At 35.9% G+C, this 22,790-nt stretch overlaps 2 protein-coding genes across 4 annotated transcripts; one reads left to right on the top strand and one right to left on the bottom strand.

Annotated features, from left to right (window-relative positions):
* The first annotated feature begins 10,518 nt into the window (after nucleotides 1–10,518).
* Nucleotides 10,519–14,295, top strand: LOC108862043 (protein SPA1-RELATED 3). Of its 2 annotated transcripts, XM_018636064.2 has the most exons (7): nucleotides 10,520–11,583; nucleotides 11,655–11,812; nucleotides 11,882–12,821; nucleotides 13,116–13,262; nucleotides 13,380–13,691; nucleotides 13,770–13,829; nucleotides 13,917–14,295. In XM_018636064.2, the coding sequence occupies exons 1-7, from the start codon at nucleotides 10,969–10,971 to the stop codon at nucleotides 14,106–14,108; spliced, it is 2,424 nt and encodes an 807-aa protein (XP_018491566.1). In that variant the 5' UTR covers nucleotides 10,520–10,968; the 3' UTR covers nucleotides 14,109–14,295. The 2 variants fall into 2 exon arrangements, with proteins under 2 accessions (XP_018491567.1, XP_018491566.1); XM_018636065.2 differs by lacking the exons at nucleotides 13,770–13,829; nucleotides 13,917–14,295 and having other exon boundaries at nucleotides 10,519–11,583; nucleotides 13,116–13,280; nucleotides 13,380–13,518.
* Nucleotides 14,270–17,229, bottom strand: LOC108862044 (beta-glucuronosyltransferase GlcAT14A). Of its 2 annotated transcripts, XM_057010156.1 has the most exons (6): nucleotides 17,107–17,229; nucleotides 16,893–17,002; nucleotides 15,607–16,335; nucleotides 15,441–15,516; nucleotides 15,103–15,218; nucleotides 14,270–15,027 (listed from the first exon to the last, which is right to left on the bottom strand). In XM_057010156.1, exons 3-6 carry the CDS (start codon nucleotides 16,184–16,186, stop codon nucleotides 14,519–14,521), a joined length of 1,281 nt encoding a protein of 426 aa, XP_056866136.1. In that variant the 5' UTR covers nucleotides 16,187–16,335; nucleotides 16,893–17,002; nucleotides 17,107–17,229; the 3' UTR covers nucleotides 14,270–14,518. The 2 variants fall into 2 exon arrangements, with proteins under 2 accessions (XP_056866136.1, XP_056866135.1); XM_057010155.1 differs by lacking the exon at nucleotides 17,107–17,229 and having other exon boundaries at nucleotides 16,893–17,048.
* Between the last annotated feature and the right edge of the window lie 5,561 nt (nucleotides 17,230–22,790).

Below are 22,790 nucleotides of genomic sequence, written 5' to 3'. Positions count from 1 at the left end.
TATAAAAGATTAACTTGCATCAGGCCATAGATATTATAGATGGCCATATAAGTGATAATTAACTTGCATCATTCCCACCTCAGACTAATACGGGTCATGAGTCCAGACATATATCATATTAAGATATTATGAATAAATCCACCACAAATATATGTGCCATCTAAGATCATATTATCTTAGAATCTCATAAGGAGGATTGGGAATATATGTTGGATATATATTATGAATATACTTTCTCCATAAAAGAAACCTTGAGCCAAATGGGTGATTTAATCATAGGCCAAGGAACAAGGATTACATAAAGTTTATGAATCCTAATATCCAACATTTGAAAGGAGAGAAGTAGTAAGCTGGTAAAGAATGGTATCAACCATCATTGTCTTGGCAAAGATCCTCGGATTAGAAAACATTTATAGACGTCCATATGCTACAATGATAGCAATATAAAATGCCAGACACATTGACCCGAGAAAGAATGACTATGTCATCCCAGCTTAGCACCACACGGTTTTGATGTCTTAAAGACACAACCAAGTTGCTACTGAGTTTATGACACGCCTGAAGCGTGGTAGACCAAAGATAAAAGACCTCGGAAATTAAAGAAAGGTGCAAAAAAGAAACCGAGGTCATAGACTTTCCAGACAAGGCCAAAATGGCTATGCCGACAGTATCAACTATGGGGGTTCGGGACGCCGGGTCTCATGGTACTGAAGGCATTGATAATGATGAGATCTCGTGAATTATTTGATGTCTGGAAGGAAACCATATATATATAAATGTGTCGACACATACATTCATAGAAAAAGCGCGAATATGTAGCACATGAATAATGAATCGAGGATCATGAACCCACACAAGAGTACTCATAATAATGAATAAAGAAAGAAACGTGGGGTTTCTAAAAGTGACTTAGAAAAGGCGTATTGAATTGGCCATGAATATGTAAACGCCATATGATGCCCAGTGAATAAATAAATCCTGAAAGAAGGATAAAATCGTGAGACAGACCAAGGGAGGTCTATATAATCCAAAGTGGTGGATAATACTACATATGTCACTACATATAATGCCTGGAAGAAATTCAAAAGATGTAGTATGTTATATATGACTCACTGGATGATAATAATATTATTGGTACCTAAAAGGTTTACCAAATATACTGAGCTCAGAATCATAAGATGAGAAAAGAAGTTCTCATGAACAGCATTTTCCTAAAGCTGTCAATGGACTGAATTAAATTGCTACATGTAAGCAAATAAAGAGTTCTATAAGAACAATTCAAATCAGTCCATAGAGGAATTTTAAATTCCTTGTGATATACTAACCAGCCTAAGATAGGTTAAATGGTTATTCATCAAACCTTAAAAGGTTATAGACCATCACCACCAATTAGCCAAATTTGGTAATACTTATGGTTGGTCAAAATTCTCAGCATGAACCAACCAAGCTGTGGTATGAATGAATAAGCTATCATAAAGATAAGCTATAAGATCAAAGTTCATTTTTGAACAAAAGGTGTAGGACCGCATTATGCATCCATATGCGACCCAACGGGTCCGACCATATTATAAGTTTGGTCCATGATAAAGCTGTAGTTCATGGATGTCATTAGACATAAATTTGAGGATCAATTAGATCAATTCTATGTCATGACCGTGTCCAGCCTAGATCAGTCCAATCGTCCATATATATATGTGTACGAATTGCCGGCACACTAAGATTGCCATTGTCTCAGATCAATCATTGATCATCTATGGACATATGTAAATAAGGATCATGATCTAACCGACATGACCTATGTATAAGGTTGTCTATGGCAAATAATATTATACTCATAAAGCTAAGGCATGTCCATAAGAGCTAAGTAGCTCATACTTGATATAATGATGATCCATATTATATAAAGGATCTAAAGTACTAGCTAACCAATATTATGGAAAGGCATATAAGAGTGATTTGGTCAAGGACCATAATCAAACGACCAGAGTATAAAATAGTACATTTTATCTAAAGTACTAAAGTGGTCAATATCAAAGAGGTACATTTTCTAAAGTACCATCAGGATTCTGAGAGACATGATATGTCCGAACAATACAAGATTGTTCAAGTAAGAATCCATGAACATCTATTCAGCAAGTGATGTTCAAATCAGGGGGAGTAGTATGTGTTGTACTCTTTTTCCTTAACTATGGTTTTATCCCAATGGGTTTTCCTAGTAAGGTTTTAATGAGGCAACATTAAGCATATTACGAACTCATATGGTTATGGCATCCAAGGGGGAGTGTTATAATATTCATTATGTGGATGGACCATAACCAAGTACTTAACCAAGTACTAGACAAGTCCAACAAGTACAAGAGGAAATGCAAGGAGGTTTACATCCGGTCTACATCGGTTCATCTACAAACCGGTCCGGGATCAGAAGACTCCGTCAACCTTGGAATTGATATTGGAAGTTTTCAATGCTCCCAAGTCAAATGATAGTATATAAAGGTTGTCGAACCACAGAGAACTAGTGATCTATAGCACCAAGAATACACAAACTATCTTAATCTAAGCATATATGAAGATGGATGATGGTAACAAGCTAAGATCCTAGAATATAAACAAAGGTGATCTCAAATCCTATCAAGAAATAAGTGCAAGAACTAAACTTTCAATCAAATGCTAAGGTAGAATCCATGGGACTAGGAACTTGACTTTGGGTGACTAAGATCCAAGCTAGAGTGGCAAGCTAACAATCAAACACTTCCTTAAGTCTAGAACACTCAAATAAACAAGCTCTATGGTCAAGAAGAATGTTCATTTGCTTTAATCAACTAGACACCAAAGGTCTTTGAGCCTAAAAGATCTAAGCAATCATTAGGGATGAGTCTATTAACTATCTAAACTCCCTTAACACAATGGTCTTTGTGTAAGGCAAGTTTAGAGCAAGCTCTACTTGGTTCAGACATTTCATCAAACACCTTGTGGGTGGGAAATGTCTAGAGCTCTAAATCAAAGAGGCCAACTTTAATCTAGCATTAAGGATAGTAGACAAGCAAGGAAACAATAGATCTAACACTAAACACCCTAGATCTTCACTTAATCACCCTAATCACCCTAGCCCATGAATTCAATGTGTGTCTACTCTCTAATCTCCATGGGAAACCTTAACTCTATGTGAGATTCAAGGCTAATCATGTTTATGAGAAGGAGAAACAAGATTTAAGATGAAGAACTTCCTTAAAATGATTAAAAGGTTCAAGCTTTTACAAGATGAAATAAAGTCTTGAGAGAAAATGAGATACATTAGGATTTTTGGGATCTAAAACTATATATAGAAAAGCAAATTTCGAGCTGGTTTAGTAAGATTAAACCGGAGTCAACCAAAGTCAACCGGACTAAACCGGGTCAACATTTCAAAATCTCGTGCACAGCGGTCTTCGCGTCCTCTCCACTTTGCCGCTGCAAAGTTCGCCATATTCCCAGCGGTTACCTTTGATCGCTGCATCATGTCGATATTAGACAGGGGCTTGGAGATAGAGCTCGCTGTGTTCTCTGTCAATTCCCAAGTCTCAGCTCGTGGTCGTCATGTTCGCCTTCATCGTCGTGGCCTGATCCGTACCGACTTCGTCTCTGTTCGTTGCTCCAATCATCAATCCCGACCGCCTCAGCTCTGCTCCAAGCCGCGACAGCACTACCTCGTCATCAATCTGAGCTCCGGTGATGGCATCAAGCTGCGTTCATCATTAAGTCACCGTACCTCCTCCGTCTTTCTCTACTCCGATTCCGTGCTCGGACTTACATGCCATGGTCTGCTCCACGAAGCCGTGGCCGTGCTCAATTCTGTCCGTGTGGTGCTCACAAAGGCTCGCCGTCATCAACCAGTCCGGCCAGAAGAAAGCTCGAGGAGAATCAATGGCCAACTCTTGGCTTTTTGCAACCAAGTCCCTGAAGTCTTGATTTATTTGTATACTGCCCTGAACTTTCATAACTGCAGAATAGACCTCTTGATTTGGCCCTAAACTTCCAATTGTGCACTTTAAACCCTGTGATATGCAAATGAACAATCTAATGCAATATATACTCCTAATATGCAACTCCATGACTATAATAAGCTAAAATGTGAATCTAAAAACCTATAAAAACATGAGATATCAACTCCCCCACACTAGTCCTTTACTTGTCCTCAAGTAAATTTTCAAAAACAATCAAGGAGAAGAGATATGAAAGTGGGAGCTCATCACCAAAAGAAACTCTTCTTAGCCATCAACATGATATCCTTATATAATCATACCAAATAGCAAGAGCAAAAGCTTTTTCTAACTTTAACTTCTCAAGGCCTATCCTACCTCCTTTGATCTCTACATTTTATCATCAAGTATCCACATACACACCAATCAACCAACTCTCACATTCATTAACCAAAATCATAAGTGAATTCTTGCAAATGGTCAAATGGTCCAAATCATTTGGTTAGGTAAGGAAAGACTTTAGTGAAAAATGAAACAAGAGGTTTAAAATGATCTTTCAAGGTGGTTTACTCTCAAAACAAAGTAGCTTTGACATTGCACATAATATATCTAAGAAAGGGATCAACTCATGCATACAATGCTCAATCTCCATTGTTCTACCCTTTTCCCAAACATAAAAATTACACCCTTATTCCCAATGCCAAACTCCATTCTCTTCACTCACCCAAAGATTCCCCAAAACACTCAAGAACACTTTCTTACTTAGAACTCTTTCTTTCTATTGATGTCTACTAGGGAATTTAACTCTTTTAAACACTTAATAGCTCATACTAACTTTTGCTAGCCCACTTTCTTTATTCTTTTTTTTTTCTTTTATTTATTATTATTTTTTTTTTAATTTGGGGGCCAAGACTTTCTTTACAAACTTGAGCTAGAACTTTCTTTTACTTATCCCTAGTGCCTTAATCTCTTTTGAGTTCTTAGAGTCTACCCTTTCTTTCACCACTTTTCACACTCTCAAGATCAAACTTTACAACACTCTCGTCCCATCCTAGAAGCTAGACAACATGAGTCTTAAAGCTAGCAAATAATGGAGACCAAGCATTGTCAATCCCAATACTCTCAACATTATGCACATGTAAAGCTTTCCAAAAAGACCTCACTCAACAATCAATGATGGTTTGAAAGGAGGGAAGGGTTTTAGGGAATGGACTACCACTTGAGTTTGTCAAAAAGATTGGCAAAATAGGTGAGACAACTCAAGTGTGTATAGCCATGACTTAGTACACAAAAGACCATAAGCAAGAAGCATTAAGTTCATTCAAGTCAAATAAGATTGGAGTTGGTTTCAAAGATGAGAAGTTTCAACAATCAATGAGTTTCAAGAGGAGTTTCAAGGCTCGAAGTCTACAAGTTTTCAAAAGAGTGCTCAAGCTACTTGCCATGATTACAAAGGGTATCAAATTGAGTACTTAGCATGAGCTCTTTACAAGGTTGACTCCCAATGCATGAATGCAACCTATATGCTTCTAGACTCAATCCTAAAGATGCAAATGATGCAACTGAATGCTTCTTAATTTTTTTTTTTAATGCAAATAAGAATGCAATGCATGAGACTCATGACAAGAAAACAAAACAGAAAACAATGTGAGATAGTAGACTCTCCCCCAAACTTACTTCACACAGTCCCTTGTGTGATAGTAAGCTCAAAGAAGAGATCTAAGAGAAAGAAATAAGCATGATAACTAAATATGTACAAGGTTGGAGTGGCACATACTTGGAGTTATAAGCTGAATTGGGTGGTAGAGGACCCTTGGCCTCAGAGTTGTTTCGCCGGTAGACATGGGCTGAAGTGGAAATGAAGATTTCTCTTATCTAGAGATAGACCCAACCTGAACAACCTCAACAATACTTATTAAACAACTTAAAAAGAAAGAAAGATAAAGAAATATATACAATGGATAAACATGGGATTTCCTCCCAAGTGAGCTTGTTTTAAGTCTCGAGCTTGACTTTGTGTGCATGCTAATCATAGGTATCAAAAGGCTGAGCCAATGCACCTTTGGTCCTTCTCCTACAAGAACAAGAAACCAAGTGCGCAGAGGAGCACACTACTGTCCATAGATAATAGACAGATTTTTCATCAAAGAGCTTCACTAAAGATGCATCATGAATCATGAGATGCTCTTTGAGGTTCAAATGGTCATGAGAATCAAATGCATTTGGTGGAAAGACAAAGTCAACTACAGGTTCAAACGAGGTCTTAACAAAGTAGTCAACTCTATCTCCATCAACTGAATAAAACACAATGTTCTCATTCTCATGAATGCTTTTAACAAGGGGATTTTCTATCTCAAGCAAAAGCTTGTCAACATCAAGCTCATCCCCTAAATCAGCTATCTCAAGAAGAGGTCTAGATTCATCAAACATAAAAAACTCAGATTCGAGATCAAATGAAGCACATAGATAGCTCTTGTCAAAACAAACTTCAATAAGATCTCGAGCAAGCTTTTCTATTCTCAACTCATCTAGTTTCCTAGTTTCACATATCATATCAAGACATTCATTGATGAGCACAAGAGAATCATGATCATGGGCAATGTTTTCACCACAAGGCAAGCATATTTTCTCAAATTGAAGTTCTAAAATGGAAATTTCTATACCTTCCAGCTGGAGTGGTGGAGCCCAATCCATTACCTCTTTAAGGTCATAGGCAACATTAAACTCATACTTTGTAACCTCCCTTCCTTCAAGCTCTGCTCGATCCTTAATAAGCTCCAACCGGATCCTTCGTGCTAGGGATGTCTTTGCCGAACCTGGGTACTCCTTCTGAAGCTCATATAACATCACAAGTTGTGCTGGTGTGAGTATACTTGCATCAAAGTCATCTTCAATGTGATATTCGAATGTGTCTTCCTCTTCTTGTGGCTCCTCATGGTAGCTTGAAGCCATCTCTACAGATAACAAAAGCTAGAAGAAAAGGTTAGTAACTGTACAAAAGCAAAACAAAGCAAGAAAATAAAGCTTAGTCTCAAGAAAGATTGAAATCTTAATGATAAATCTACTAGTTCCCCGGCAACGGCGCCAATTTGATATTGGAAGTTTTCAATGCTCCCAAGTCAAATGATAGTATATAAAGGTTGTCGAACCACAGAGAACTAGTGATCTATAGCACCAAGAATACACAAACTATCTTAATCTAAGCATATATGAAGATGGATGATGGTAACAAGCTAAGATCCTAGAATATAAACAAAGGTGATCTCAAATCCTATCAAGAAATAAGTGCAAGAACTAAACTTTCAATCAAATGCTAAGGTAGAATCCATGGGACTAGGAACTTGACTTTGGGTGACTAAGATCCAAGCTAGAGTGGCAAGCTAACAATCAAACACTTCCTTAAGTCTAGAACACTCAAATAAACAAGCTCTATGGTCAAGAAGAATGTTCATTTGCTTTAATCAACTAGACACCAAAGGTCTTTGAGCCTAAAAGATCTAAGCAATCATTAGGGATGAGTCTATTAACTATCTAAACTCCCTTAACACAATGGTCTTTGTGTAAGGCAAGTTTAGAGCAAGCTCTACTTGGTTCAGACATTTCATCAAACACCTTGTGGGTGGGAAATGTCTAGAGCTCTAAATCAAAGAGGCCAACTTTAATCTAGCATTAAGGATAGTAGACAAGCAAGGAAACAATAGATCTAACACTAAACACCCTAGATCTTCACTTAATCACCCTAATCACCCTAGCCCATGAATTCAATGTGTGTCTACTCTCTAATCTCCATGGGAAACCTTAACTCTATGTGAGATTCAAGGCTAATCATGTTTATGAGAAGGAGAAACAAGATTTAAGATGAAGAACTTCCTTAAAATGATTAAAAGGTTCAAGCTTTTACAAGATGAAATAAAGTCTTGAGAGAAAATGAGATACATTAGGATTTTTGGGATCTAAAACTATATATAGAAAAGCAAATTTCGAGCTGGTTTAGTAAGATTAAACCGGAGTCAACCAAAGTCAACCGGACTAAACCGGGTCAACATTTCAAAATCTCGTGCACAGCGGTCTTCGCGTCCTCTCCACTTTGCCGCTGCAAAGTTCGCCATATTCCCAGCGGTTACCTTTGATCGCTGCATCATGTCGATATTAGACAGGGGCTTGGAGATAGAGCTCGCTGTGTTCTCTGTCAATTCCCAAGTCTCAGCTCGTGGTCGTCATGTTCGCCTTCATCGTCGTGGCCTGATCCGTACCGACTTCGTCTCTGTTCGTTGCTCCAATCATCAATCCCGACCGCCTCAGCTCTGCTCCAAGCCGCGACAGCACTACCTCGTCATCAATCTGAGCTCCGGTGATGGCATCAAGCTGCGTTCATCATTAAGTCACCGTACCTCCTCCGTCTTTCTCTACTCCGATTCCGTGCTCGGACTTACATGCCATGGTCTGCTCCACGAAGCCGTGGCCGTGCTCAATTCTGTCCGTGTGGTGCTCACAAAGGCTCGCCGTCATCAACCAGTCCGGCCAGAAGAAAGCTCGAGGAGAATCAATGGCCAACTCTTGGCTTTTTGCAACCAAGTCCCTGAAGTCTTGATTTATTTGTATACTGCCCCGAACTTTCATAACTGCAGAATAGACCTCTTGATTTGGCCCTAAACTTCCAATTGTGCACTTTAAACCCTGTGATATGCAAATGAACAATCTAATGCAATATATACTCCTAATATGCAACTCCATGACTATAATAAGCTAAAATGTGAATCTAAAAACCTATAAAAACATGAGATATCAGGAATCATCACCTTGACCAAGTCTTCTCTATGACATCAATGTAGTCAATGTAATTAATGTATTGATTTACTTCCTTGTAAAACATTTGTAAACCCTTGTACAAACCACTATATAATGTGGTGTTTGCTAATGAGAAATACACACAACATTTCTCACAATTCACTCTCTACATTTCACACAGATTACAACAATTTGTTGATTTATAGTTTAATTACTATAGAAATTTAAATATAGTTATAAACTATATTTGTATAAAAAAATTTATGTGTTTGGAAAATTGTCAAATAAGCATAATAAAATAATAGATAAAGATAAATTTATAAGAGAAATAGATTAAAAATGAATAGATTATGTAAAGAAAATAATAGATTGCTAAGCTTACTAAACAATGTATTAGCATAATAAATTTGGTTATGCGTATCCATTTCTAATTTTGCTAGACAATGTATTTATGTGCTTGGATAATTTTATTTAAAATGGTTTATTGGTTACAAGTTTATTGGTTTTTTTGCGGCCGGAAGCATGAGTTCAGAAACACAAATTACAAAATAAGCAAAGTTAGCAAAAACAAAAGCATTTCTTATACCAATAAACCACAAATTTAAAACATTGTAAATATGCCATTTCCTTAGGTTTGGTTTTAAGTAAAGATGCTCTGAGCGAATGTGTGTTTTTTCCTTCAAGTAGGCACAGCACTGCTTGAAGCCATATATTCAATTTCAAACTAAAATATAAATATAATAAACGGCGAATTATAATATGCTTTCCCATGCAGAAGACTACAAACGTGGAGTGTCGTAGATACACGAGATATGAATTTAAAAGTTGTTCCATTAAGAAATGGGACAAGAAATATAGATAACGAGATCAATTATTCCCCAACCCAATTGTATAAGATAAACCACGTCCCTTGAAACACAGTAGGTCCGTTTCTTCGCAAGCCATGGTGCTGGTGGCATCTCCGCATCTGTAATTTGACAATTCGTTTTTTCTTTAAAAATTCGAGCTCGATGTCTTGCTCTTAAACAGTTGCAAATTTACGAAACTCTGTTTACTACTTTGTTTTGGGCTATATCCGGGTTGGTTTGGTTTGGTTTGTTAGCGAGTGTTAAACCGAGCCAAATCTATATACATAGTCTTTGGAGATTCATTGCTCTTTAAAAATCTGGTAATCTTGTGTTCTACATAAACATGGTCGGCTCTGGACCAAACCTTTATAAAACATTTGACTCAAATTGAAAAAAATTATATGGATATAAATTTCTAAATTCGTAAAAAATTAAGCTTCTAGATTATTAAATTCTCTTGTTAACTTGTTTTCAGTCCCAAATTTTCTCAGTCTTATCTTTTATTATTGGATATCAGAGAAAAAGAGTTGCCGTTGGAAGAAATAACCCTATAAGACCAAAAAAATATGTTTCTTTATTCCAGAGCAAAAGTTTGAAGATTTGACCCCCAATGTTTGCCTATATTTATACATTTCCCCCCAAGTAAATGTTCTCCTCCCTTTTTTTCTGTTATGTGATTCGTAAGGCCCTAGAGTAACCACGTTGCTTGCGTGTAAAGAGAGGATTATCAAAATCGAAAGAAAACCTGAGCACGAGAGAGAGATATCCCATTATTAAAAATATTTAAACAGCAACTCGACGACAACAGTGAATCGTTTCTTTCAGCAGTACTTTTTTGTTTTTATTCTAAAAGGCCGAGACTTTTTTATGAGGCCGAGAGAGAGAGAGAGAGTGTTTATAGCGTGGCTGCTTCTTGCTTTTCTCGAGTTAAAAACAGGAGAAGGAATTTAAAAAAAAAAAAACAGTGTTCGGTGTAGTATTGTAATGTGTGGTTCTGTTTCAATCTCGAAAAGATCATTTCTGGTTGGTTGGCCTCTCTCAGGTTCTTCTTATCTTCTCTCCTTCTCACTTTAGCTTTGCGGTACAGAAGCTTCCTTCCTTTTTTGGCCCTTTTTTTTATATGATCAAAAGTCTGCATTTTTATTTTGGTTATTTATATCTTTTGGTTGTTTTCCTCAAATGGGTTGAGTGTTCTTCCTTTTATTAGTCTTTTGTGGTTGGGATCACTCCAAAAGTGGCTTTGCATTCTCAGAGTCTTTTAAAGTTCTTTAAGCGATGAGCTTCTGAAACCGACATGGTTCCAGTTAGAGTTGAGAATCCAGACAACTCATTGGCTACTTGTCGGTTTCTAGTTAGTAGCTTTCCGTGGATGATAGATGGAAGGCTCTTCAAACTCCAACTCTAGAGGCTTCTTCAATACCTCTGGCGTTTCAGACAGGAACTCACCACCTACATCTCGTTCCAAGCCTTCTTCATATCATCATGTTGATGATGATTCTTTAGGGATCGATGACGACCCTTTTGTTAGATCCTTGGAATGGGGCGATGTCAGCTTGAGACAGTGGCTGGACAAGCCCGAACGCTCAGTGGACGTTTACGAGTGCTTGCACGTTTTCAGACAGATCGTGGAGATCGTGAGCGCGGCTCACTCTCAAGGCTTTGTTGTTCATAACGTTAGACCATCTTGCTTCGTCATGTCTTCGTTTAACCACGTCTCTTTCATCGAGTCCGCTTCTTGCTCTGACTCCGGGTCTGAGGACGGTCCTGTTAGCCACCAGAAGAAGAAGGAAGAGAAAGTATCCTACGACAAGATCTTGGAGAGACAGATCGAGAAGCTGGAGGAAGAAGAAGAGAAGAAGCAGAAGCAACGTTTCCCGATGAAACATGTGTTAGCGATGGAGACGAGTTGGTATACAAGCCCTGAAGAGGAGTTTGGTTCTCCGAGTACTTGTGCTTCGGATGTCTACCGTCTTGGGGTTCTTCTTTTCGAGGTTTGTGACATTGTTTTCTAACCAAATTATTAGAATAGAAATTCAAAGTCTCTGGTCTCTCTCTCTTGTAGCTGTTCTGTCCTGTGCCTTCGAGAGAAGAGAAGTCAAGAACTATGTCTAGTTTAAGACATCGTGTACTTCCGCCTCAGATACTGCTCAAATGTCCTAAAGAAGCTTCTTTCTGCTTGTGGCTACTTCATCCCGAGCCAAGTTGTCGACCATCAATGAGGTTTTGTTTTTGTGTGTTTTAGTCTCTGTCATCTTTTACTAAACGAGAAGATGTCTTTGTGGTGTGCAGTGACTTGATGCAGAGTGAGTTCATGACCGAACCAAGAGATAACCTGGAAGAACGTGAAGCAGCGATAGAGCTTAGGGACAAAATCGAGGAACAAGAGTCGTTGCTCGAGTTCTTGCTAATGATTCAACAGAGAAAGCAGGAGTCTGCGTATAGATTGCGCGACACCGTTTCACTTCTTTCTTCGGACATCGAGCAAGTTTCCAAGAGACAGTTGGTTTTGAAGAAAAAGGGAAGCTCACACTCTGATCTCAGCAGAGATCAGAGTTTGCTGAGCTTCCCTGAAGAGCCTACTAGTATGACGTTACTGGCTTCAAGAAAAAGGTTTAGACAAGTGAAGACTCCACCAGAGGAAACCGGCGCCAAAGCTGATGATGAGGAGAGTAGTCAAGGAAGAAGCACGTTTCTCGAAAGCTCCCGGTTGATGAGGAACTTCAAGAAGCTAGAAACTGTCTACTTTCTCACGAGGCGCAGGCAGCTGAAAGCTTCTGCTGCTGCTTCAGGGAAGTCGTTAACTAGACATTCACCGTTGAGTAGCGAAAATAGAAGCTCGGTAAGCAACCCTGCAGCAGCAGCACCCAAAGATTTCAACAGTAATGATAATTCGAGACAAGGCGGGTGGATAGATCCATTCCTTGAGGGTCTGTGCAGATACTTATCGTTCAGTAAGCTCAGAGTGAAAGCAGATTTGAAGCAAGGAGACTTGTTGAACTCTACCAACCTTGTTTGCTCCCTTGCGTTTGACCGAGATGGAGAGTTTTTCGCCACTGCTGGTGTCAACAAGAAGATCAAGATATTCGAGTGTGACTCCATCGTAAACAATAACCGGGACATTCACTATCCGGTTGCGGAGTTGGCTAGCCGGTCAAAGCTGAGCAGTGTGTGTTGGAACAGCTACATAAAGAGTCAGATTGCATCAAGTAACTTTGAAGGCGTGGTTCAGGTTAGTCTTTTTAGATTCAGCTTATTGTTTTTCAAGAACTTCGAGATCATGGCCGGTTTTGAGATTTTCCGGTCTTGAGATTTTGGGGGCTTGTGTCAATGTCTATGTAAAATTTCTTTTTTGCAAATTTTGGGTCTAAAAGTTTTTTTTTGGGGGGGGGGGGGGGAGGAGGGGGATTATTATATGTATGTAATTTTTTTCAAAAATTTTGAAAGCTTGTTGCAAATGTTTCACTTAGCATGGTTCAGAGCCGGTCTTGTTCAAGATTCATATGACAGCAGTTTGGTTTTTTAGATATGGGATGTTGCAAGAAGCCAATTGGTTACAGAGATGAAGGAGCACAAGAAGAGAGTATGGTCCATTGATATTTCATCAGCAGACCCTACTTTGCTGGCTAGTGGAAGCGATGATGGAACCGTTAAGCTATGGAGTATCAATCAGGCAATTCTATTTTGAAATGTCGGCTATTTGAAAACTGAACCTAGTTCATGTTTTAGTCCCTCTGGACATTATGATTTTAAGAGTTTTTTTTTTTGGTTTTGTAAAATTGTTTTTCAGGGCGTTAGCATTGGAACCATCAAGACAAAGGCTAATGTATGTTGTGTCCAGTTTCCATCAGACTCAGGACGGTCTTTAGCATTCGGTTCTGCAGATCACAAAGTGTATTACTATGATCTTAGGAACCCCAAGATTCCTCTGAGCACAATGATTGGTCATAGTAAGACAGTGAGTTATGTCAAGTTTGTGGATTCATCTACTCTTGTGTCTTCTTCTACTGATAACACACTAAAGCTTTGGGACTTATCCATGTCTGCCTCTGGTGTTAATGAAACCCCTCTTCATTCATTTGCTGGACACACTAATCTAAAGGTAACATTTGTTCAAAATGTGCTATCTAGACTCTTTTAGTCTCCAGTTTCTGAGGTATGTTCTTGGTATATGTTGCAGAACTTTGTTGGCTTATCGGTCTCTGATGGGTATATAGCTACTGGCTCAGAGACTAACGAGGTAAATGGTTAATGCCAAAACAGGACTTTTGACCGACATTGTCACTTTAAACTTGATTTTTTTCTTGTTGTGGTGGATCCATGGCAGGTTTTCGTGTACCACAAGGCATTCCCGATGCCGGTTATGTCGTACATGTTCAGCAACACTGACTCTACTTCTGGTCTAGAAGTTGATGATGCATCACAGTTCATATCGTCCATCTGCTGGCGAGGACAGTCGTCCACGTTAGTCGCTGCTAACTCCAATGGCAACATCAAGATTCTGGAAATGGTGACATGAAGAAGTCTCTGGTAAGAGATCTGTTTTGTTTGGAGTACTTACTATAGGATAAAACAAATTGTTACCAAAAAAAGAATAGGATTTGTGTATAGAAAGGGAGGATACAAATATTGAATCTTTGTATTTGTATACTTATGTTTATACAATGAAACACATCTCAATAAGAAAAAAAAGATTATAATTTTTATTTAGTTTGTGAAAAATGGCTTCAAACAATGGAAAAACTAATCTCCAATATGAGACTAGTAAGTTGTCGTGGTATACAAGGCATCCATCTACTCAATCAGAAAAACAATGTCTAAATAGTCTTTTTCTAAACCGAACTAAAGATTCTCTGGAACCCTATATGTGTATATATAATTATATATCGTAAGAAACAATCTCACTCTCGATTCCCATCCCCCTCGGATCTATTTACACTGATTAAGTCCTGTTTTAGCCTCGTTGACTAACCTGTCCACAAGTCCCTGAAGCCTCTGAGCTCCAGCACCAGGCTTAACGTTAGCCACATCACCGACCTGGGAGCACTTTGGTTTTTTCCCACCGCACCACCCACCTGGAGTAAACCCATCTTCACCGTTCCTCCTTCCCAGCAGCTCCTTATCTATCATGTCAAGCACTTGGTCGTCTCTTTTGAACTTCCTAGCGAAGGCAGCGCCGCTGGATATCATCTGAGACGTGTCGTTGAGCGACAGCACGTGAGGATGCTGCTGCGGGGGAGTGTCCCAGGAGATGTAGTGGAGGTCATGGTTGAGCGGGGTTTTCGAGAACTCGGGGACGTTGCAGATCACGGTTTGGAAGTAACCTTCGGGTGATGAGACGAAGTTGGTGTAGTACATTAGGAGAGTTCGTGGTAAGTTGTCCCATCCCCATATGCAGTACTCTACAAAGGGACGTGATAGAGCCATCCAAGCAGATCCTGTGACAACAAGAAGAGTTAGGAATCTCAACAGCAAACAATGGGAGGTTCAAAGACAGTTTTAGAGGGACTGACCGGTGAATAATTTAAACGCAGTTGGCAAACTTCGACGAGGTGTGACCCAGTATATATCTGATTTGTTCAACATGTAGAGTCCAGGATCGATCATTACTGGCATTGCTCGCTTCTCCCTTCACAAGTAAAACAAAACAACTCAGAACATTAAAGATAGGAATTACCATTTCGGCATCAGGACAGTGGATCAACACGCGGTAACACATGACTAGTCAACAGTGGATCAACACGCGGTAACACGTGGCTAGTCTTAACCACTTCTGTGGACCAGGATACCCTGTATAATTCAAAAAAAAAACAAAAGATAGGAAACTAAAGAAGGTGAAAAAAGAACTTACTCTTTCCAACCAAGATCGCTTGTGTGTTCGATAAAGTTGAGGTTCCGGTCCAGAGTCGAAAACGTATGAAGTAGATCTTCAAACACACACAGAGAGAAGGTTAATCAAAACACAAGACTCATTAATAAACAGAGAAACAAAAGCTTATTATTATTATTATTATTACCATCTTGGGTCACCAGGGGATAATCTGAAGCACTAAGATTAATAAACCAATCCCAGTTAGCGCTTCTCTTAAGCAAAACAGCACAGGCGTGAAGTGTGTTGGCCACCATGGTGGGTCCTCTATACGTGACAAGATTAGCCTTGGTGATCATAAAGACATTCCCGGTTCTAGTATACATAGGATCCTTATTAATCCGAGAAGCCAGGTCTAGTCTCTCATCAACGGGGGATTCAAGATCCAAGTGAACAACGTAGTGGTTCCTCGGATGGTACACCGCTCTGAGCGTTCTCCAGAGCTTCTCCACGTCCCCTTTGGACCCGGAGACGAGGTACGCGAAACGAGGAAGCTTGTCTTCAGGACGGTTTTTTTGTTGTTTAGCGACTTTGGACTCTGCGAAGTAGTCGAGTCTGGTTTGGTTCCTGGAGAGAGAGGAGGAAGGGATGAGGGAGAAGATGCCGTTGAATTTGCGGAGGGAAGAGACGAGGCCCATGTTGAAAGAGGTTGCGAGGAGAAAAACGCAGACGAGAGATGTGATGACGAGAGGGAACACCCATCTCTTCTCCACGTTTACGTACCCCATTGCAGTAGTGAACCTGTGATCATGAGACGACTAACAAGCCCTTCTGCAGAGAGAGAGAGACTAAGTGTGTATTTGATTCACAGCTCTTCTGGAAAGTCTGAATCTTTCAGAATAAGCAAACAAGGTTGAGTTCAGGAACGATCAGACACCTATCAGACAAAGACAGAGAGAGTGAAAAACCTTAGTAGAGTTTTTCAGAGCCACATAAATAGAAATAAGAAGATTTTACTAAAACACGCACACACATTTAAGGTTGCCAGATTCTCACGCATCATCAAAGATAATTTAATTAAGACGACAAGGCTCTCCACCCCATAAAAACATCTTCGGACCAAGGATTCATCATCAACCAATCAATCAATACCCCAATAGGACATCTCAGCAGCTAGATTAACCTCATATTAAGCAACTTTAAACAGCTATTTAAACCTCTCAAAAGTGACATTACTGATTTACAAAAAAAGGAATATTTTTAAAAACCCTTTTGTCGTAGATTATCCCTAATAGATCAAGTTTTTATTATCCATCGAACATTAAAGAAAAACTCACAAACCACCGACACCATCAGAATCTCGAAGCTGCGATTTAGATCTATTACACTACAGAACATACTTAACTCTCATCCCCACCAATAACAACACCATAAACAAATCTAGAGATTCAGAGATCGAGAAACGATAGAGAGATTAAATAAGATGAAAGAAACCTGTTTTGTTGCGTAGATGATGCTCTGTTTTAATCTCGATTCAGAGGAAGCTCTTTTAATGCGCTTTTGTTGTTGATGCTATACTTGTCCTCGAGAACACGGGAACACTACTGTGTGTGTGTAGTAAAGTTAATATAGGAAGCGATGAAGAGAGACAGTGAGAGATCTCAATAAACAAAAGAATAGAAAAATCAATCTTTACGATTTTTCTAACCTGGAAATTCGACGACGACCGTGTGTGATACTCTCATTCGTTGAAATATTCAATTTTTTTTAAGAATAAAAAAAAACAGAGAATTTTGCTTATTTAGCACTAAGTTTCGTTACTTTTGTCTCTGTTCCTTTATTAATGGAATCTAAACGATTTTTAAGTTTTTTTTAGTTTGATTAATTAAAAACGCAGAGAAGAAAAAGAAACCGTCTTTATTTATTCTCTACATCTCACTTATTTACACTGAGACCGTACGATTTTAAGCTAATCAAAGGATGACACGTAACCAGTCCCGCCAGCTCCAGTTGAAGAATTGGATAGTGTTGTGGATGTGCGCGTAGACGATTAGTCCTCTTGCCCTTTTTGTGACAAACATATATTTATTGCGTAGCCAGTGTAACAGACACGTATGGTGAGTGATAGCAACCCTAGCTTTCTTTATTTATACTTGAGAGTATCTAGTAACGAATTAATTGATATTTACCTATTTAACGTAATTATTTCCACTTAGTCTGATAAAGTTTTTTTTTCTTTGGAGTGAAATTTTCCATTAAATATTTACTAATATAAGAAAATATAAATAAAACAGTGTAAGTCGGAAAAAAAAATAAAAAATAAAACAGTGTAATATTCAAAGAAAATTGTTAACACAAGAATAGTTGCTTTTTAAGTAGGGACCAGAGCAAAAGTCTCCAGAAGTTTTTGCTTTCACATGTATAGCTGAATCATTTTTATTTTTTTTGGCATTTGAATGCGACATTTTTATAATAAAAAGTTAATGTATGTTTGTTGCGCTAATTACGTGGTAACGAGTAACGCGCTTAACTAATATCGCCAGGCGCGTAGAGTGGTCACGAGATCGTTAAGTCTCAATGGGCTTCTAGCAACTTAGAGTCCATGTACATTTCGACGTGGACTAAGGCCCATCTATTCAAAATCAATCGAGCATTCATTTTCAATCCATATTTTACGGGTTTCTTTTTGTCAACCTGACGGGATACTTTTGTCAAGAGAGGTTGAATTGTTTGCGCTGGTTCGTCCACTAGAAAGTATTTTTAATGAGCAAACGGAAACACATGTATAAGTCTTTTTCTTTTAATGTTAAATTTCAAACAAAAAGTGTTTTTACAATCAATGTAACTTCAGTACTACGAGTTTACAACAAAGGAGTTGAACTATTCTCAAGTGAAGCATTCCTCCAAGCCTCTGTCATAACTCATAAGTATGGCCATTCATACCCCGTAGTGACGTTAAGAGTTTCTTCAAGTCACAGAAAAGAGATTCATTGACGTTGTTTGTTTGTTAATGCACCTTTTTCCAGGCAAAAGCGATGGATGCAGTTTGTTTTGTTGAAATGAAGATGATAAGAGTTTGATGTGTGTTCGGTGAGAGAAAAACTATGTGCGATAGGATCTGCGAATTTCTCCAAAGGAAAAGATGACGCAGCTCTGAAAGAAACTTAACACACCAATGTCTACCGTTGTTGTCGTTTGTACAGCTTGTAAATAAGCGAATTCAAAGTACACGGACGATCATTTATATAAGGCAATTGTGTTGATCTCGTCCGTGTTTCTCTTAGGAGATGAGCATAAGATTACTATATATAGAGATAATAATCTTATTCAAAACATGAATTCTTCATTTTTAGGGCTACATTTAAAATTTATGATTATTCATCTTTGGTTTAAAAATTGCGATTATTGGAGAACTTTAAGGAGTTACAATACTAGTTGACTATCTATATTATTAAAAGAAGTAGAAAATAAAAATACCTATTAGTTTTACCACTTATTTAGATTAGAATGTCATTGAAATATTTATTAAACATATATATAAAGATGTTTGCTTTTCTAATTTAAATAATAGATTTAAGCATCTAATGTTTTTTTAAATAGTAGTTTTCACTAATCGAATATTAACCAAAATAAAATTCCAATATATTTTTACTAACAAATTAAATTTTCAATATTTTTTAGTAATAAATAATAAATTAAATTCACACATCATAAATAATTTATATAATATATACATAAAAATTGAATAATATATTCACAAAGTATAGGTATAATGTTTTCATATATATATATATATATATATATATATATATATATATATATATATATATAAGTCCAATTAGTTATAAGATTTTTTATATGATGCACTGTAATAGACGATTAAGTCACAAAATATGATTATTCAAAGTAATAAATAAAAAAATTATGTTTTAAAATGTTTTATTAACAATTATGTAATACATTTAAAATTTAAAATATATATTATATCAGTTAGTACAAACAAATTAAAGTGAAAACAAACATTTAGATGGTCATGGATAAAATTCTAGAAATACAAAATAACCGTGCATGATTATTTTTCTTTGAAAATATTTTAACAGAAATCATAATTCCAAATCTTTTTATATATTTTAAGAATTAATAAATGTATTTTATTTATTTTTAACGGGTGCTAAATTTTTTGAAGAGAATTATGATCCAACCCTTATACTATGTTAATTATGATAACTGAAATTTATATCAGAATATTTTATTAAATTTTAAATTTTTATTATAACTGTAAAATATAATTTTGATATAAATTTATACTTAAATATTACAAATACATCATTCAGTATAAAATTAAGAACATAAAATAAATATACGTACGATCACGCGGATCAAGATTTAGTTTCGTTTTAGGGCATCTCTAACCCCACTCTATTTTCTACACTAAACTCCATTATATAGTAAAATCTTCTCCAATTCCACTTTATTTCTCACTCTAAAGTAGTGCAATTCTATTTCTTACTCTATATTTCTATATTTGGAGTAACTCTATTTCTTACTCTATTATAGAGTGAAACTTTTTTATTTATATTTTAGTCCTTTTATTTTTCAATATTTTTATTCTGTAACTCTATTTATTTAATTTAGTTATGCTAATAACACATAAGTATGTTTAAAACATTATATATACATATAAACATTTAAAATTTATTATTATTAGCCAAAGAAAAAAGCACTAAAATTAAAAATAATTTTATAAGATAAAAACTCATTTCACAATCTGAAATTCGTTAATGATCATTTGTGAGAAAAATACACTAATGGAGATATTTAAGTTAAAATGTATTATGCTATTAGTATAATGTAACGGAATTGTTAATATAATAAATATTTGATATAGGTATATAATTTATTAAAACTGTGAAAAATAAAATGTAAAAGGTCAATTTGTATGTTTTATAAGTAAAAGCTATTAATCATAAAATTAGAAAAGAATATATTTAAAAATATTCCTTTTAGTATCAAATATAAAGTAAACAATTGGAGAATAATTCTATTTTATTTTAGAGTAACATTATTTTAGAGTGAAAACTATCCTAAAAATAATGTAAACAATTGGAGATGGTCTTATAGAGTTATACTTGACTTCTCTGCGTAAAAGATTTAGTTTTGTTTTATAGCGTTATACTTAATATCTCTGCGTAAAAGATTTAGTTTTGTTTTATAGCTTAACTTCTCTGCGTAACGTATGTATAGTTGTCCACTAAAAGACTGTAACCGATGACCAAAGACCACATAACTACAGGCTAAAACTCCTTTTGTTTTGTCCTTTATCCAAATACGATTAAATACTGTAACTAATATAGCAAATGAGACTGACTTTGCCTATGGATCCCATCAATAGAATAAGCACCAGAAGATTGGTTTATCAACCTTACTTAAAATGACAATATGAAATTTTGAATTCAATTATAAGCATTGAAAACATTACTGGTTTTGGTATGCGATAATGCAAGCAACCCATACAGACCAGTTAATGTTCTTTACTTGAAATGATTTTAAGAACCGAAATGAAAGCAATCACGTCATCGTAGTGAATCATCAGAAAACATCTAATCTATTAAAACAAAAATCTAAACTATTAAAACAGAAATACATATCAAAGTTAACCCTAACTTTTCTTTAATATTTACAATCTCATACCATGGAAAATAATAATGCTCATTCAATCGATCATTAAAGTTCTTTTCCACCTTTTTTTAATTTACATTCACAAATAAAATGCTCATTCCATATATATGATGATCTTAATAATTATTTGTTCATTTTTAAATTAGCTAATTCCTTAAACAGGTCCAATAATAAATTTGTGTACTCGGTTTAATATCCTGCTACGGCCATAATTTTCTTCATCTACATAGAAGGCAATGATTAATAATTTCACTGTTGTGTATATGTAATCACACGAAATGCAAAAAACATGAAATCGAAACAACACGGGATTCATTTGTGATTACATTCCAATGTACTATAGAACCTACAGAACGAACAATATCAAATAATTAATTTGAATTCGGTCTTGTGTATAGTAATAGAGTATTTACATATAATTATTAACCAAACCAAACCAAGACAAAAGTTATATACTAACCAAACCAAACAATCGTTTGGGAAAATAAAAATATATATCTAGAATCTTAATAGCTCAACCAAAAAATCATACTAAATTAACATTTTTTCTCAAAATATAAAGAACGTCATCATAACTAAATTTTTACATATTAACCATAATAATTTGACATATTTGAATAAAAAATTTCTATTTGTGACAAGAATCCAAAATAGTAAAAAAAGTTTTTATTTGTTTCTATAATCAATTAGACATAGACAATAGGATATCTTTTTAGTTAGAATTATTTTTCTCGGTATCAGATTTTTGGGGTTTTGAAATTATGTTTTATTCGGATATTATAAATTTTCATGTCGTTTCGAGTAGGGTCTTTCAAAGTCTAGATGAATTCGATTTTAATGTATAAAAACTTAGAAATATCCAAAAACGAATGTATCTGAAACAATATTGGATATTTATACTAAAATTAACCATATCGACTGATTCAATTCAAATATTTTGAATTCAAACTTCAAATAATTTTAAAATAACCATATTACATGATTTGATAGGGGTTTGATTCATATTTATAAGAACCTAAAAATATGTAAATATTTCCACAATTAATTATACGCTGACACATATAAAATATATAACATTAATCATAAAAAAATAAAAGATCAATTTATAAAAAAAATAACATCCCCACGGATGTGTGGATCATGCTCTAGTTGTATATAAGACCATCTTATTTATGTCAAGTGATGGTTAAAAACCCATGCTTTGTTAGCATTTATATTTATGATCCATAAGTTATTAGTGTAAGTAAATTATTTTCTAGTTAATAAAGAAAATACTGCTTCATAAGGAATGTTATTTGAGATTCTTACACATATTGAAAATTATTCAAAAGGTCAACTTTACTCTTTATTTATGCACCAAATATTTTTCTCTGATTAACTAAAAGTAAAAGGTAAACATTTAATTAAAAAATTTTATTTGAATATAACAGGACACTTTTTATAAAAAAATTAATTAGATATTTTTTTGGTGCACCAAACATAAATAAGATCTTTAAACTAATTATCTGTGTAATAGAAGGAAAACAATTTATATTGATAAAAGTCAACTCTCTTTCTTTTTCTTGCCAGAAATCTGATTGATAAGAATTCATGCAATATTTAGGACTTAGAAACAGTTAATGCCATATAAAGCAGTCAATAGTCAATTTATGTAATAAAAGTTGACTTCGGACTATCCAAAATCCTAACCACTACAGGGACAGATTTTTCTCT

Source organism: Raphanus sativus, chromosome 5 (genome assembly GCF_000801105.2).
Source record: "Raphanus sativus cultivar WK10039 chromosome 5, ASM80110v3, whole genome shotgun sequence".
In the NCBI taxonomy this organism is placed as follows: domain Eukaryota; kingdom Viridiplantae; phylum Streptophyta; class Magnoliopsida; order Brassicales; family Brassicaceae; genus Raphanus; species Raphanus sativus.
This window is presented reverse-complemented; position numbering and strand designations above follow the sequence as displayed.

Excerpts from the sequence above, each read along its gene's own strand:
- LOC108862043 (XM_018636064.2), top strand. The coding sequence starts at position 10,969 with ATGGAAGGCTCTTCAAACTCCAACTCTAGAGGCTTCTTCAATACCTCT. Across the intron at positions 11,584-11,654 it reads TTGGGGTTCTTCTTTTCGAG|CTGTTCTGTCCTGTGCCTTC; the intron begins GTTTGTGACATT and ends TCTCTCTTGTAG. Across the intron at positions 13,830-13,916 it reads CTGGCTCAGAGACTAACGAG|GTTTTCGTGTACCACAAGGC; the intron begins GTAAATGGTTAA and ends GATCCATGGCAG.
- LOC108862044 (XM_057010156.1), bottom strand. The coding sequence starts at position 16,186 with ATGGGGTACGTAAACGTGGAGAAGAGATGGGTGTTCCCTCTCGTCATC. Across the intron at positions 15,219-15,440 it reads AGCGATCTTGGTTGGAAAGA|GGAGAAGCGAGCAATGCCAG; the intron begins GTAAGTTCTTTT and ends TTACTTGTGAAG. Across the intron at positions 15,028-15,102 it reads TGCGTTTAAATTATTCACCG|GATCTGCTTGGATGGCTCTA; the intron begins GTCAGTCCCTCT and ends TTGTTGTCACAG.